General features: G+C 36.9%; 1 protein-coding gene and 1 pseudogene across 2 annotated transcripts; both read left to right on the top strand.

Annotated features, from left to right (window-relative positions):
- Window positions 1-3,056: 3,056 nt before the first annotated feature.
- LOC143876074 (calcium-transporting ATPase 1-like) lies at window positions 3,057-15,459 on the top strand (annotated as a pseudogene). The gene is made up of 8 exons (XR_013250309.1): window positions 3,057-4,835; window positions 4,936-5,094; window positions 5,564-6,097; window positions 11,160-11,588; window positions 12,150-12,261; window positions 12,878-13,101; window positions 14,004-14,065; window positions 15,211-15,459. The product of XR_013250309.1 is annotated as a calcium-transporting ATPase 1-like (transcript).
- On the top strand, window positions 3,706-4,518 carry LOC143875936 (uncharacterized). Its single transcript, XM_077377518.1, has one exon. It carries the CDS (start codon window positions 3,706-3,708, stop codon window positions 4,516-4,518), a length of 813 nt encoding a protein of 270 aa, XP_077233633.1.
- Window positions 15,460-17,378: the final 1,919 nt, after the last annotated feature.

Genomic DNA, 17,378 nt, shown 5'->3' with positions numbered 1-17,378 from the left:
AGGTCCGATTCAAGCTAAAAGACAAACGAAATGCTAAGTGCGAGGGATAGTTGAATTAAAGAGAAAGACTCACCTGGGAAAATGAATTCATTGTTTTCTTAATTTGGATAAAAGCTACAGCTACGGGAAAGTAAAAAGTACAGTGCTGAAAAGATAAAGATGAAATGCTAAAAGTTGTTTGGATTTTGGTTATGCGACCTCTTCCTTGAAGAGAGACACCTCCCAATATAGTTTTATTTAGGTAACCATTCGTCTTGTGGTGCTACTTCTTTGACTCAGTCCATCCAGATAGTGCTCTGGTAACTCGGTCCAGCTTGACCTATTGGGTTTAAAGATAACCATATTCTCGAGAAAACCTTCTAATAACTGCCCAGTGAGTATTTGCATGTTTCCCCATATATCCGTCAAATGCCAGCATGGCGTATGAGTATATTGACTCGGTCTAGACAGGTTGTTGTCTAGTGATTCACTCTCGTGACAGATTCTGCCCAAAATGGGTGTAAACAGTGTGATGAGTGTTGAATGTGTGGCCGGACAATCAGTTAGATACGTGTCCAAAATTCATTTCAAGGGGTAATCAATTTCATACTGAGATTGGATTTTCAGTTGAACGTCACTTCTTCCTTCGGCTCTTAATGCCTTTTAGAAAAAGAACTTTTAAAGGACGGACTACCAAAGTGATCGTTGTAAGGTCGATGCACACAAAATGTAAAAAACTCGATGGAGATAAAAAGAATCAGGTTAAATTCTTAATAGAAATATACAAACAAGCACCAGTACGAGGGATAGAGAATTAGAAAGAAATGCTAACCGGAGATGATGAATCTATTCCTACAAGGATTCAATTCTTTGTATTCGACTACAACAAAAATTAAAAGATAATGCAGAAAAATAAAACAAATGTAAAGATAAATTAAGACATGAAGTTAGTTCTGAGAGCTTTTCCTTAGATGCGGTCATCTCGCTATCTTTTAGGAAAACGACCATCAGTGAATAACTGATTTGATTCTAACGGATGAATATCAAACCAATGATCCGGTCTCACATGGTCGTTCTTAAATTCAAAATGGGTGTTAACAAATAGTACATGTGCCATTTGAAGTGCCTTATGTATGTTAGAGAATATCAGCGTTAGATGTAGATGAGAGTGAGATGTTAGGTTGTTGCAAGTTGTTTAGATTAGGATTCTCTTGATATTATCCTTGTCATCTTATGTTGATCTCTAACTGCTTATTTAAGCACCTTTGCTTATTACTGAAATCATCTGAGAATATTATAAATCTCAAATCTCTTCATGGTACCAGAGCAGGCGATACCGTTGGCCTGACCACAACGCTAGCTGTACTGTTTTCCGGCGGATGGCCGACATTGCCGTCCGCTCGGCTCCACCCAGCCACCATAAATCCCCACCTTCCATTACTGCTGCAAACCCAACAAAAAAAAAATGATCCTCTTGTAATAGCATCCAAGATTAGTGAAATTCCTAATTCTTCATTTCTTTTGATAATCAGTTTTCTTTGATTTATTTTCCTCTGTGTTTACAGTTGGGTGGTTATACGTAAATCGACAGGTATATGAGAAGAGAGATCTTGATAATTTTGCTGCATTTTTTTAAGGTTATATAGGGGTGTTTGGTTTTTTGTTTATAGACAATTCCATATGAAGAGATGGGTGTACTGTTTAGTTAGAATAGTGGACTACGTGGTTTTAAATTTCGGCTGAAACGAAACAAAATGGCTGAAATATTTTGATTTCGGCTGCCACCGTAACGAAATCCACTTGGATTCGACAATTACAAGATTTCGCCCGAAATTTCGGTATTTCGTTAATGTTTTGGTTGAAATTTGCGACAGATGAAACTTTTCATATAAAAAGGCGAAGTTTTTGTCTGCATTTCGACAAAAACCCTGATATAAATCAAAGAACAATGAGATTCCTTCAAGATATTTCTAAAAATATGACAGAAAATAAAAAAAAGAAAAACTAGTGGAGAAGAATCTTACCTAAATTTCGGCTGTGATTTCGTACCGAAATGTTTCCACATATTTCGGCCGAAATTTCGTGCCAAAACCCAAATTTAAAACCTTGGCGGGTTAGGATGCTCGACTTGTGTTATGTAACTCTCTATGTGGAATGAGGCCTGTGTTTTCCCCATGGATTGACCTCTGGATGTCATGAGATGGCAGGCTAGTGATTTTATCAGCCATCCAGGGCAAGTGCCCAGAAAGTGAGGCTTTTCATGCAGGGTTTCATGATCATAGTTTTCTTAGCTCTTCTTTCGTTTTATTTTTAATTCTTTGATCAAGTCTGGAGCCTGGATGTAGCTTTTCCATGCTGTTACAGCCTTTGTCCTCTGCTTTTTCCCATTCTCCCTATCTTTGTACAAATTCTTTAGGCCCGTTTGGATACCTCATATTTTGTATTTGGATTTGGAATTGAGTTTTGAATACAAAATGTATAGATCAACCAGCTCATGTTGAGGGAGGGAGAGAGGGAAGGGGGTACTTCCTACTGGAGGGGAGAGGTTGAGGAGCAAAGAGGGTGAAGGAAACTGCCACATTTGTGGATTTCCAATTACTTATTTCCACAGCATATTTGGAAATCTGACTTTTTTTAACTGTCAGTCGCTGATTTGGAAATCAAGGGATTTGATCTGGATTCAAATCACAACACAAAAAGGGCTGCAAATGTGAGAAATCCAAATCAAAATCTTCTCGGCATCCAAACGGGCCCTTATTTATTTATAATTCTAAAACGAATTGAGCATCATCTTCTTGCAAAATCTATGTTTAGATTCGAATGTGGTGATTTAGGATTATGGAGTTCATCATCTTAACCCTTACAGTTGAAGCTTGTATCATATCTTGCCTACCAATGCTTATACATGCCTATGCCCACACATGGAGACATAGGATTCTCACACACGTGTATGGCACACTGATATATTTATACAACTGTATTTATTATGTATAATCAATGTCAGCTTCTAATATTCAAATGGAAAAAAAAAATCAGTGTGAGCTTCTGTTTTGCCGTCATTTGATCACACTTAATGGAATGTCGTTGGAAATATGATCCGCAAGGATTTGTAAACTTGATTATGTTCTGCAAGGATTTTTAGCTTAATGGAATGTCATTGGCAATATGATCTGCAAGGATTTGTAGCTTGATCGTATCAAAATGCGGATCTTATATATCTAAACTGGGGTTAGGTTTTGACTTTTAATACAATTTTCCATGGTCCACAGACCATTCAAAAAAAAGATGTCCCATGGTACACAGAAGGAAAAAAGGGCATATATGTCTTTGGAAAATGGTAGCAGCTGAAGAAAAATGATAGTGGGAATTAGAATCTAAATTGTGCTGTTTAGGTTTTTTCTGTTGAGTTGTTGCTGTTAAAATTTTACAGTATGAGATGGAAAATCAAATAATTTGAAGGGTACAAGTTGTAGATGATTCTCCTTGCTGTTTGTAAGGTGATCTTTTTCTTACTTGCAAGGACATCCATTCAGAAAGGTAATCCTGTGAACCGCCATCGGAGAATCTCATTACTTGTTAAGCCTTGGATAAGAAGCCCCTATAGTGGTTAAGCACAAAGACGCACTTCACTTCCACACTTCTTTGTAATCTTGGTTTATCTTAATTCCGATTTTTGTAGAATGAAGATTTTTATTCAAGAAATCAGTAGGTCATGTCTCTGTCATGATGGCATCAATGGTTTATCAGTTATCACATGGTTTGTTGAAAGAATTTCATGCTAATCCAGTTGAAGTCATCAAAGACATAAAGGGTCATGGAGCCTCCGCTATCCGTATAGCATTTACTTCCTCAATTTATCTCATCTGGCTGGAAAGAAATAACAGGTTACATGGAGCAGATAATTCTCACAAGGAAGTGATCCTGAGTAATATCCTCCACACTATCAGGAGCAGATGTATATTTCTTAGATTAGATAGCCAAAACAGTAGTAGAGATCTGGCTTTTTCGAAGGCCTTCAATTTGCCCCTGTTCAGATCCCAGAAACCCACCAAAAGCTGTAAATGGGTCCATCCAGAACCTGGATGTGTCAAGCTAAATTGTGATGCGTCTTTGGCAAGCTCATCAGCCTCCATTGGGGGTCTTTTGCGTACCAATGATGGTTCAGTTCTAGCCATGTATTCCCAGGACAAGATTCAAATGACCATCCAGGAATTGGAGCTTGAAGCGATTTGTCATGGAGCCTCCCTAGCCTCCTCCCTTAATATTGATCGCCTTTGGATTGAGTCAGACTCTCTATTTGCAGTGAATGTAATCGAAGGCTCTGTCGCATGCCCGTGGAAGAAAAGACTATCATTAGCTCATCTGAAAAACACTCTCTTAAAATTCGTTTCTTGGAAGGTGTCTCACATATGGAGGGAAGCAAATCAACCAGCTGATTTTCTTTCAAAAGCTGATTGCCCTTTAAAAGGTTCCCTCCCTCATCCTCTTTATGACTATGTCAAAGAGGATGATGAAGGAACCCTCTATTATAGATTGTAATGTCTTTTTGTTTTTCTCTTTCTCTATTCTCTGGTCTTGGGGTCTGCCTAACCCCTATTACTAATAATAAAAAAAGTCAAATTCCAGTTGGAGGATATACTTGTATAGGAATTGTGGGTATTAAAGATCCTGTTCGCCCTGGTGTCAAGGAGTCAGCTGGGATTACTGTACGAATGGTTACAGGAGACAATATAAACACTGCCAAGGCTATTGCTAGGGAATGTGATATCCTGACGGATGATGGTATAGCTATTGAGGGTCTAGAATTCCGAAAAAAGAGTCAAGATGAAATGAACAAACTAATTCCAAAGATTCAGGTATTTGACCCAACAAATCAATGGAATTTTTTATTTGGTTATGTCAGATTTAGTAGTAAATATTGATTTTCAATCGATTTGTATCTCTTATTGCAACCAGGTGATGGCTAGATCTTCACCATTAGATAAGCATACCTTGGTAAAACAACTCCGCAATGTGTTTAATGAAGTTGTTGCTGTGACTGGTGATGGTACAAATGACGCTCCGGCACTTCATGAGGCAGATATTGGACTTGCAATGGGCATTGCAGGAACAGAGGTATTTATCCAATTACTTTTCATTTTCTTTCATGTTCTATAATTGAGGTATCCTTCTAGGGAATTTAATAAAAACAATACATGTGAAGGTGTTCAATCTTCCATGCCTGTCAGAGGTAAAACACATTCTTATACTTCTTTTTATATTTTTATAAAAAAAAATGTTCTTCTATTGTTCACCGTAGAAATGATGCTTTATAGTGGTTCCTAAAGTTATAGACAGAGTTTATCGATGGGACTTGCCAAATGCATAGGCTAGTGTTTGCCATGATTTCTAGAGTTTCTAAAAAATTAGTGTGCGCATGAAGAGGTTATCTTGTTAGCTGTCATTATTTTTAAGAAAGATGTAATTGTTAACTGTTTCAAAGTATTACTTTTTTTCCAAAAGCAGTGGACTAAAAACTAGCTAGCTATCACTTATTGCCTCGCGATAGCATGTGTTTTGATCATCATGGTGTACTTCAATTCAGGTGGCAAAAGAGAGTGCTGATGTTATAATTCTGGATGATAATTTTTCGACAATTGTGACCGTGGCCAAATGGGGGTGTTCAGTATACATAAACATTCAAAAATTTGTACAGTTTCAGCTAACTGTGAATGTGGTTGCCCTAATTGTTAATTTTTTGTCAGCATGCCTGACAGGATCTCCTCATAACTTTATCTTTTTAGTATAGAATTGCACTGTTTATGTTTATTTCTTTTCAGGAAGTGCCCCACTTACAGCTGTTCAGCTTCTTTGGGTCAACATGATTATGGATACACTTGGTGCACTTGCATTAGCCACTGAGCCTCCGCAGGATGACTTAATGAAAAGGCAACCAGTTGGAAGGAAAGGGAAATTTATTAGCAATGTGATGTGGAGAAATATCTTAGGACAATCCCTTTATCAGTTTCAAGTGATATGGTTTCTCCAAACAAGAGGGAAAGAGATATTTTGGCTTGATGGCCCTGATGCAGATCTAACACTGAACACACTGATTTTTAATTCATTCGTCTTTTGTCAGGTAATTTTCTGGCCTTAACACTGTTCTTAATCAGACCACTTTGAATTAAGCTCGGCATTATATTGTTTACTTGCTCATTGCAAGTGATAAAAGCCATCTAGTCGGTGTTGGTTTTTAATGTGTGAGGTTTCTCAGAAGTTGCAAAAACTAGATGAATCCCATGTGACTCAGATTGGAAATGTATAATTTGTTAATCCTAGTGAAGAAGGTAACTCTGAACTTCAAACCTATAGAACCCAAGAAAATGTCTTCTGTTATTCAGTACCATTTATGAAGTGAACAATTTATTGCCAGTCTTTTAAACTATGTGCTTCAATGTTCAAATTTTTTTATATAGATGGAGGAACTTTGTAGTTAGGCATGCATGTAGAAACTGTTGCCCATGGTTAGAAGATTTTTAGGCAATAGCTTGAGGGGTTGAAATATGGCAACTATCTAATAAAGTTCTCTCAAAATTCATTTGAGTTCAGTTATTTGCTGTTTCCTAGGAATTGTCTTTACTTGACACCCTCCAAATCTTATGATAAGATTTGGCCATTGGTCAATTTCGGCCAACATGTGTCAGCTTCCGTGGGAATGGAAGTTCAAAAATTGATTTTGTGCATGCCTGTACATAACCAAAAATCTCTTTAGGGATTTGCTAGGGTCCATCGCAAAAGGCTTTTCGGGGCTGGTCTGTTGCACGTCAAACCAGCCACCTCGTGAATGGAGACAACACGAGGTCGCACGTCAAACCAGCCACCTCGTAAATGGAGACAACTGTTGTCTCCATTTACGAGGTGGCTGGTTTGACGTGCGACAGATGTCTTTTGTGATGGCCACCATTTGGTTTGGCAACCTAAAGGGGGGGGGGGGATCGGATGTTTATAAAATATTTACCTTATTAAAAACTTTTCCTAAAATTTCACCCAAGACTTCTCTTATTTAATTAAGTTTGAAATAGTTGAACTTAAACAATATTACAAATTAATATAAGTTCAAAACCCTTGTTGATTAGCAAACTTAATTGGGTGATTTATAGCCTAGTTAGCATGGTATATTTATTCAATAAAAAACAAAATGCTAACTACTCACTCAATTCTAACTATGTAAAAATGCAAGCACAAATGATAGAGTGAGAGGGTGAGAGAGAAAAAAGAAATACCAACACAAGTGACACAAGGATTTATAGTGGTTCGGCAAACGGCCTACTCCACTCTACTCAAGGTCGTACTTGAGGATTTTCACTATTGAGACCTCCACGACGCCTGGCTCCGAGGCTTTTACACTCCGAGGCTTTTACACTCCAAGGGAATTAAATGAGGATGCTCTTCCACCTTTACAATGACTCTCCTTCTCCGCCGAGTTCTAAGTGCTTTCTCCCAAGGGAATTAAAAACGGATGCCCTTGCCACCGATCGAATGAAGAAGAAGAAGTATTAGTCTCTTACTAGGCTTGATTACAAGTTGTAGCTCACACACTTTCTCTCAAGAATAATTTGCAAATGAAAGCCTAAACCAATCTCAAATGATTTTCTCAAATCAAGGCACAATGAAGGATTGGTGAGAGATTTACCCAAAAATGGTTGGAAGTGAGTTTCAAGGGTTTTTAGTATTGGAGTATGTTCATCATAATGTTTTGAACCCATACAATGGATATATATAGAGTCCCAACACAATATGACCGTTTCAGGGGCAAACTGGTCATTTTCGGGTAAAAAATTCAACTAGCCGTTGGGTCTCCAACGGCTATATTTTTTTGTCCTTGGTTGTTTTCTCGGAGCTCCGAGACTGGATTTTTAGCATTTACCTTCAAACTTGTAAAATTCATATCTCCCTCATTTCTCGTCGGATTTTGACGTTCTTGTACTCTACGGATATGAAAAAAATGAGAGCTATCTGTTAAAAATATTTTTAAAAATATTTGAAAATGTTTTAAACAAATTTTGATAGGATTTAGTTGCTGGTCAAGGTTGTTTCTTCGGAACTCTGTTTTGTTCAATGTTGTGTTGAATGCCATATGGGTCTCAACATGTTGGTACACCACCATGGCCATTCACTTATCCATTTAAGTCCTTAAAGGGTGTGTTAGTCTTTTTGAAAAATATATTTTTAGGGGTTTTAAGATGTGCCTTGATCAAGAGAAAATACAAGAGAGAAAGGTGATACATACTACCATTAAGTACTCTCTTGAACTTCTCTTGAGCCAATCTTCATTTGATCTTCAATGTGGTGCTTGGCTTGTTTTGGAATCTTCAAAGTTGAGCTTCTTTCTTTGACACCTTCCAAGGATGATGCCACCATTTGGTTCAAGCTCCTTTGTCCTTTGCATTGCTTGTTGATCCTCTAGCTTTGGCCTTCATTGATTTTTCCTTATTGTCCAAATGCTTGATGTGGATGATGTTTAGCTTCTCCTTGGTTGATCCTCCAAGGTGTGATTGGTCCAAGTATGTTCCGAGCCCCTTTGCCATTGTGTTTGATTCATCTTTAAGCATAGGCCAGCAAGGTGTGTCCTAGTATGATTTGACTTGTGTAGGACCTGTCTAAAGCACAACACTCAAGACAAACGATTAGCCCATAAAGATCTAATCAATTTGGGTTTGTTGATCATCAAAACAAGGTAAGAGGATGAGCCCTTGGGCTTACACCATCTATATTTATATCCAGAAAATATTAATGATCGTTCCATCAATAAGAAACTTGTTGCTTCAAGGCGTGATATCACTTTCCTTAAGACAAGATTCGCCCCCACTAGTAGTGTGCAAAGGGGATCCGCAAATTGCCTCCAAGATACAATGAAGCCTAGTAGGGACGCCCTACAATGCTTGATGACGCGTAGCACTAGCGGAATCAAACCCGAAATGCCCTTCCAAAATTTCAAGCCTTAGAGAAATCTCTAGATTCTGTTTCTGCAGAAAAACAGTATTTAGAACAGTAAACAAAAGAAAAACAGTATGTAGAAATACTTGGGGATTTTTGTAGGAGTGTAGAAGAGAGTGTAAAGTCTATCAGAATTGCCAATTCGATTTCTATATTGAAATGACTGAATTCTGCACAATTTGTAGACCACCTGGTGTCTTTTCAGTGTGAAAAACACCTCTACAGGCACCTTTCCAGAATGTTTGAAATCTGACCGTTAGATCGCACCCATTGATATTGAACGGTCCTGATCGATCCTAGATGTGACTGTTGGTTTGAGTAAAACCTCTCTCCAACCCAGTCATCGATAGATCAACCATCTATGGTGTGGATCGCACCCCCTTGGCACATGACCGTTGGGGGAAGGGCACAACCCATTTGATCACACTCTTTGACCGTTGGAGTTATGGGCCCGTTGGGCCAACCGTTAGGCCCGAACCGAAGCCCAACCCAACCGGTCGGCTTGATGGGCCTACGAACCATTTGGCCCACACCCATCCAACCGGTCCACCTTCATCTTGATCCAACGGTGCAGATCAAATCTGGAAAAATTAAAGTGCAAAGTGCGCCAAAAAAAGCGCCAATAAAGCGCCACTATGCGCCCTATAGCCCATTGCCCACGCCGCGCGCGCGCGTGCGCGTGTGCGAACGGTGCGTTGCACCGTCCCGCGGGTCTAACCATGGGTTCAACCCAATTTGCAATCAAACAAGTAATAGAAAAGTGTAGTGCTTTATAAGCCATTCTCTTTCTTTTCTCTCATCCGGTACGGGACTATCTTTTCAACTACACTTCTACATCCTTTTGTAAAAGCAAATCTTTCCAAGAAAACATTTTCTTTTTTCCAAACGCTTTTTATAAAACATTTTCCAAAACACTAATACATGATTTTGAAAATCCAAAATCACTAACACTAAGTACTCTCTTGAACTTTTCTTGAGCCAATCTTCATTTGATCTTCAATGTGGTGCTTGGCTTGCTTTAGAATCTTCAAAGTTGAACTTCTTTCTTTGACACCTTCCAAGGATGATGCCACAATTTGGTTCAAGCTCCTTTGTCCTTTGCATTGCTTGTTGATCCTCTAGCTTTGGCCTTCATTGATTTTTCCTTATTGTCCAAATGCTTAATGTGGATGATGTTTAGCTTCTCCTTGGTTGATCCTCCAAGGTGTGATTGGTCCAAGTATGTTCCGAGCCCCTTTGCCATTGTGTTTGATTCATCTTTAAGCATAGGCCAGCAAGGTGTGTCCTAGTATGATTTGACTTGTGTAGGACCCGTCTAAAGCACAACACTCAAGACAAACGATTAGCCCATAAAGATCTAATCAATTTGGGTTTGTTGATCATCAAAACAAGGTAAGAGGATGAGCCCTTGGGCTTACACCATCTCTATTTATATCCAGGAAATATTAATGATCGTTCCATCAATAAGATGAGTAAGTTGAAAAGAAAAATAAATGACACAATCATCAGCTTTCAATACATATAAAATATCTATGTTTAAAAGAATCTTACTATTCTATATACTCACGACTGTGCGTCACTAGGTGGTTGATCTTGTTTAATGATTATTGGTTGTTGTTTTGCTTATGTGATGGTTCTTATGTATTTATGGATTTCTATATACTTTAATAATTTTTACAAGATTTTCATCAACTTTATCAACTTTTGTGAACCACTACTACTTTCGTGGGGACCAAAGTCTGAACCGAAACTGAAGTTTGTTTCCTTGTACTAAAGCATGAGTGCCAATAATATTGGGCGGTGTTTGCCTCGAGTTATTTCTCAGCACTTAGCCCATGAAATAGTCATTTAACGGTGTACCATTTGTTCACCATTTCAAAAAAAAGAAAAAAGACGTACCATTTGTGTGGAAAAATATCTATTGTTCTGGGCTTCTCTGTTATGGAAGTTGTTCCATATTATGAGCCGCATGCTGCAGATCAGAAGTCAGCAAGTGGTTCTAACACAATTCATTTTTCTACCAACAAAAATGGAGTATCCATATTATCATTGTTCAGTTCCAATTTGAATTTTTTTCCAGATATGGCACACACAATTACTTTTGAGGGTCACCCTATTGTTTTTCTCATAATAGTCAAAATATGAATGTCTCTATGGTTTCTTTAATACAGTACATAAAAACATGTGTGAATCTCTTTCTGCAGCTTTTCAATGAGATAAGTTCCAGAGAGATGGAAAAGATCGATGTATTTGCAGGCATACTAAAGAATTATGTGTTTGTGGGTGTTCTCACTTGCACTGCTGTCTTCCAACTCATAATCATCGAATTCCTTGGTGATTTCGCGAATACAACTCCCCTCACTTTAACACAATGGTTTGTAAGTGTCCTCATCGGATTCCTAGGCATGCCCATTGCCGCTGGCCTTAAGATGATCCCAGTGGGGTCTACATGAAATTTCCCCACGCCTCTAGCCAGAGAAAAAAGATTTTCATCTCGGCTTTCACCCCCATGTGTCCTCTCCGTTTCCCCCCTACCACCCAGATGTCTCCTCTTCATCCCCAGCATGCAACAAAGCCTACTGCCGTCTCTCTCTCTGTATCTCATACTCTTCATCTCTCTCTCCGATCAGCAGGTTCGATTTTCCCATTCACAGCCATTGAATCATTTTTCATCATGACTTTTCTCGCCAGAAAAATACTTCCTTTGTATCAGCTATTCTATCAAGACAAAATGGATATGTTGTACTTTAGTTTTAAAATGAAAGATACTACTGGGTTTTGGTTTAATTTCTTTTTGCTCGAGTTTTCATTTATTTCTTCTCTTGGTTTTGGGTTTGTGGGTTTCTGAAAATGAAAGCTATTTCTGGGTTTTATTTTATTATTATTTTTGTTGCTTTGTTAATCTGGACATTTGGGGTGTCTTTGCTGTCTGTTGCTTTCGAGGAAGAAGCCCTTGGCAATATTATAGAAGTGTTAGATGATTGGGTTTCTAGGTTTTTAAATGATAGATGTTTTTGTGATTTATTTTAATTTTATTTCATTTCTAATTACAACTTCTCCATATCCCTTTATCAGCTGCATGTTCTAATGGAAAATGCAAGGTCTATATTTTTCTTTTTATAGCTTTTCTGTTCTTAGGCTCATTTGAATTTTATTTAGGCATTAATTTGGTTTTAATTAATTTCTATTCACAGTTTCTCAAAGAATTCATCAAACAACGATTGTGAGATAGGATTGTATAAGAGGCCTTTCATTCAATTTCGTGGGCAATCTGCATTATTTGGATTAAGATAGCATAGAGAAAAGGTAAATTCAGTGGCCGAGAATATACGTTACCTTTTGGTTCTCTAGATTCGTTTGCTAAGTTCTTGATGGAAACTTTACTGATCTGTTATTTAAATGCTTAGAGAAGTTGTCTTCCAAAAGCATCATCGTTTTTTATGTTTTCTGTTTAAAAGGTATATCCTAGCCATGTTTTCGTGGTTTTCTTTCTCTAGATTCTATTCTCTCTTTTTCTTCATCCTTAACCAATCACTTTGTTTTTTATGGTATAATGAAATGGGTCTACAAGTTTTGTTAGAATTTCTATTATTTTGTATTCCTTTCTATTTTACTACAAATGTAAATCTTCCCTTCACTATACTCATGTCGGTTTTCCGTCTATGTTTACTTAAACATGAATAACCTCACTGATATGAATTAAGCATGTTGAAAAAACACAGCTATTCATTTGGCGCTGACTTCTGTATATATCCATCTGAATGCTTCTAAGGATGATAAAAATGCCTTCGGTCTCCTGTACTCACTTCAAATTTGAAGTTTGCTCTCTCTTCTAAGTTGAAATACAGATCTATCATTTCGGTTTTTGTAAATTTTTTATTTCATGTTACAAAAAAGGAATCCTGATTTGTTCTTTTTCCAGGCCGTCAGGGGGACAAGGGAGAAGGTGGAGTTCGGCATTAGTTGGGCAATTGATGGGCAGACCCCTGTCATTCGTGGGGATCCGGTCTACATCAAGGCTGCCTAGGAGGCCAGTTTGAAGAGACTCGATGCATTATCAACCTCTATTACCAGCACCATTGTTCTCATCAGAGTCACAGTATCTCTCTTCATCTCATGCACATCCAAGAACTTCATTTGAGTTTGGTAAAGAAAAAAAAAGTTTTCAGATATATATATTTTTATTCGAAATCATATATTTCAGTGAAATCTGTCCTGTTTAATGGAAATGCTTGAGGACTAATACCACTTACCCAGGTTCCATTGTTCTGTTTTTGGGTTTAAACACATGCATATCCCTGATGTACTAAGAGATCCATCCCTACTAGGAGACTATATGGGCAATCAACAGAAGCACCATCTATGTTTCAAAACTTAGTTGTGAGCTATCTTCACTATTAGCTATCAACAAATGAAAGACTCAATTAATGATTTCTTCCTCTCTCTTTTTTCTTGCCTTCGTCAGGTTTGCTTTTCCAAGCCATTGTTTTTTGATGAAATTTTAATTGCGAAAAGGAATAGGAGATTCATTACTGCAGTTAGCATCATGTGCAGTAGCTTTCCATGTGGTTTCGGTATGGTAAATGTAGTACATATTAGACATTCCTAACTCTAATACATAGTAAACAATGTAGTCTGATGCAATTTTTGTTTTGGGTGATATTCCATTTTTCTTGATAACATAAGTTTTAGATAACATATGATTTATGATACAACTCCCACCAAACTCTCAACAGTCAACAAAAGAAGAACAAGTGGGTATGCAATCTGATTTGATTTATCTGATTCTTCTATAAATTTGTTATATTTTCAGGGATATATAAATATCAGCTGGAGAGGAAAGAGCGTACCATCATCATTAATTTAAACCCCATTTTTAATACTTTTTCTTCCAACAAATCTCGATCTCAATTGATACAAATCTTCATTAAAAAAATTCACGGACTTTTGTTGTCATACCATCTCATTATTCATTGTAATGATTTAGTGGCATTCTTGAATTATATCTTCTATAAACAATGTTTGAAATCAGCTGCTTATTTGTGCAGGAATCAATATCCAAAGTGCATGCAATATTCAGGTGAATAGAAGCTTATGTACTGAATTTCTGGTATGCAATATGCCTAATGTATTTGGCTTTATATTATGAAATTTTAGTTATGTTTTCTGTTTTATCATGGCAATGTTTATGCTGTATTGCGAAAGTAAGATTCATCTACAAAGCTGGAATAAACTGTTCCACCGTCTACTTCATTCTTATTTAGTTTGTTACAAGACATAATTGTACGTATGGTTTATGGTTTAGGATTCTCTTTCATTTTCAATCCCTTGTGAAGGGCACCAGGATTCTTTCACTTTGGTGTTCTATAAATATTACTTTTAGAGTTATTCAATTCCCCTTTTCTTCTAAAACAGCTTTTATGTTGTGGAAAGGATATTGGTACTGTTCTCCTTCCCAATTCTGATCTTCTGCCAATGATTTATCACCTAAATTCCTTTGAGAGTTTCCATGTGGATTTCTGGAATATTTATTATAGGATGACATATAGATGGACTGATAAACTGTATAAACTCAGAGACTAGGATAAGCTTAGACAATCACCTTCATTCCATGTTACTTTCTGAAAACCATAAGACAAAACAAACAGTGAAGCCATTAGCAATCACAAACTCCTCATTTCATATTCAAATAGGATTTCTTTAAATACAATGGACTGTGAATCGCCGGAATTGGCATACCGCCTTGATCTGTTTATGGTTCAATGCATTATTCATTCATGAATTATAGAGAATGGCATAAAATTGAATGGTATTGAAATTGGTTTTGGTCCAAAGTCAAGTAACAATTGTTCCAAAAAATAAGAGGTTTTTATGTCCAAATTCAGGTTGATTTTCGCTTTCCTTAGATTGAGAATCATCTTTTGTGTGATAACATGTTCTGCTGTGTTGATATGTCTTTGTGAAGGGTTTGTTTGGTACTTACCAATGGTATTTTACATAGATACTTCAGTTGGACCTCTCTATAAAATACATATCTCATATTGAGATGATTACAACACTTCCCTCATATGATTATTAACGTCATCTTTCGTCACTAATCTTTTATTTTTGTAAAAAAATCTTATTGCTTCTCCCTCTCCCCGTGATAATTGCAAAGACATGGACTTCATTTATTTATGTTTTTATTGTTTCTGCCATTGTAACGCTATTTAACATCTTATTTTGATGACCAAATCCCTGTTGATGTTTTCAAAGGAATCACTGATGAAGATGCGGCCAAAGTTTTGATGGTTTAGCTACCAAGCTTGCAGAAATAAGTGCTTCCATAGAACAATTTAAGAAGTTGTCCTGGCTTTTCTGTGAATGTGAAATAACTTTCTGTGTTGAAAATAGTACTCCTTTTTTCCAATGTTTTTAGGCACACCTGCATTTCCCAATCGTATCTTCTTAACGAATGCATATTTTGCTTCTTTGAAACAGAGTTTTAAGGGAAACTTTTTATTATCGCACGGGGTGTCTTTCTAGTATGGATATATGAGAGCATTCTTGAAATTGAACGAGGCTATAGTAGTTTGTTGAATTTAAAATTTTATCAAAGATAATGAGTAAAAGTAAAGGGAAGTGATATATCCGCCCCTTTTGATTATTTGAGACACCCAGCAGCAGTGTATCAATGACTCCAGAGGGCTGATGTACTTCATGTCAGAAGGATTCATTGGGCTGATTGCCATGTAGGGGCCGATGTTCTTCATGTCAGAAGGATTCAATGGGCTGATTGCCACATACACTGCTGATGGGTGTCCCAAGTAATAAAAAGGGGCGGATATATCACTTCCCAAAGTAAAATGCCTCTTTACATAAAAAGAGGTGTTTTCTTACTTTAAAAACAATATAATTAACGGCTATTAGAGCCGGAAGTGTTCATTCCGGCCAAATTAATAAATCATCTTTCGCTAGGAAATTTGATCTCAATGTATTATGTGTGATTTTCTTTTCATGCATGTAAAATTTGTTACAAACATAGCTAATCAAAGAGTAAGATTAGATTAGCTGGATAACCCCTATCAATTTTTCACCAACCAAAAAAAAAAAGAGTAAGATTAGAAAAGGATAAAATAATAGAGTAGTGTCATTCTTAAAAAGGTGGATAACCCCTATCAAGTTTTATATCTACGGATAGGATCAGAGAATCTGATTCATTACTAGTCTCCTTTTTCTTTTTCTTTTTGCCGCATCCAACTAAGTGCTAGAGAATTGACAACCTAGTGCTCCTTTTTGCCCTTTCTTCCATTCTCAACCTCTGAACAAAAGATAAGGAGAGAGCCACTACGCAATTGTCAGTAGGCCTACATCCCGTAAGTATGTCTATATCCCGTAAATATGTCTATATCTCAATTGTCACTAGCCTTAGCTTGTGGTAGGTAAGCTAAGGCTACGAGATGCCTCGTTAATAGTTCTAATCTTAGGAGACGCCCTCTCTCTCTCTCTCTCTCTCTCTCTCTCTCTCTCTCTTACCTCCAAAAAGAAAAGATAAAGGTCACATTAGGCTCTACATGAAATATCAAAGATATTTAGGAGTGGTTTCTATGATGTAAGTTTAATTTTAGGTAAGAATATGAATTATTGAAAAAAAAAATTTAGGGTTTCAATCAAGATAAACTAGACCATAAACTTTTTTTAGGGTTTCAATCAAGATAAACTAGACCATGGTTTGTTTTCCCATCTGTTTTTTCAGCTCTGATAATCCATCTTGTGGGTTTCTGTATATCAAGATAAACACATAATTTTGAGGTGGGTACCATTTGATTTTATGTTAGTGGCAAACCTATATAAAGAATTTTCTCTTTTTTGTTATTATTTCTCGTGAGGACATATTTTCAGGGCTTTTGAACAAGATTTTTAAAAAAAATTCTGAGGTAGGTAACATCATTGGATTTGATGTTAACGGCTATAGTAACATCATGATTTTTTTTTCTTTTTTTATGGGGATCAGATATTTTCAGGATCCATCAAAATAAACCAATAATTTTTAGGTGGGAAACATTAGATTTTTTGTTAATGATTATATCTAGATCATGGGTTTTTCTTCTTCTTTAGAGAAATAGAGATTTCTAGTAATTCTGGATGATTACAATGAAACCCACTTAGGTGATAAACATTGAAAGAGATTAAGATAAGAAAGAGCTAATCCTAATCTAATCCAATTTCCTAATTTAGCCTTCCTACTTAATCAACCACCTAATCAGGTCTCAATCAGATCTTATAAATCTCATATATTTTAACATGCCCCCTCAAACGTATGTGGATTAAAAAATCTACATGCGTTTGATTATGTAATTACAAGCGGATCGCACATCGACATGCCAAAAATTGGAGGTGGGCGAGCTCTAGGGTTCGAGCAAGAAGGCCACAACCATGGCAAC

The sequence above is a fragment of the Tasmannia lanceolata genome, unplaced genomic scaffold (assembly GCF_043159265.1).
Source record: "Tasmannia lanceolata isolate RefF3 unplaced genomic scaffold, GAP_Taslan_0.1 ptg000004l, whole genome shotgun sequence".
NCBI lineage: Eukaryota > Viridiplantae > Streptophyta > Magnoliopsida > Canellales > Winteraceae > Tasmannia > Tasmannia lanceolata.
The sequence above is the reverse complement of the archived record's forward strand: the minus strand, read 5'-3'. Positions and strand labels throughout refer to the sequence as shown.

Excerpts from the sequence above, each read along its gene's own strand:
- LOC143875936 (XM_077377518.1), top strand. The coding sequence starts at position 3,706 with ATGGCATCAATGGTTTATCAGTTATCACATGGTTTGTTGAAAGAATTT.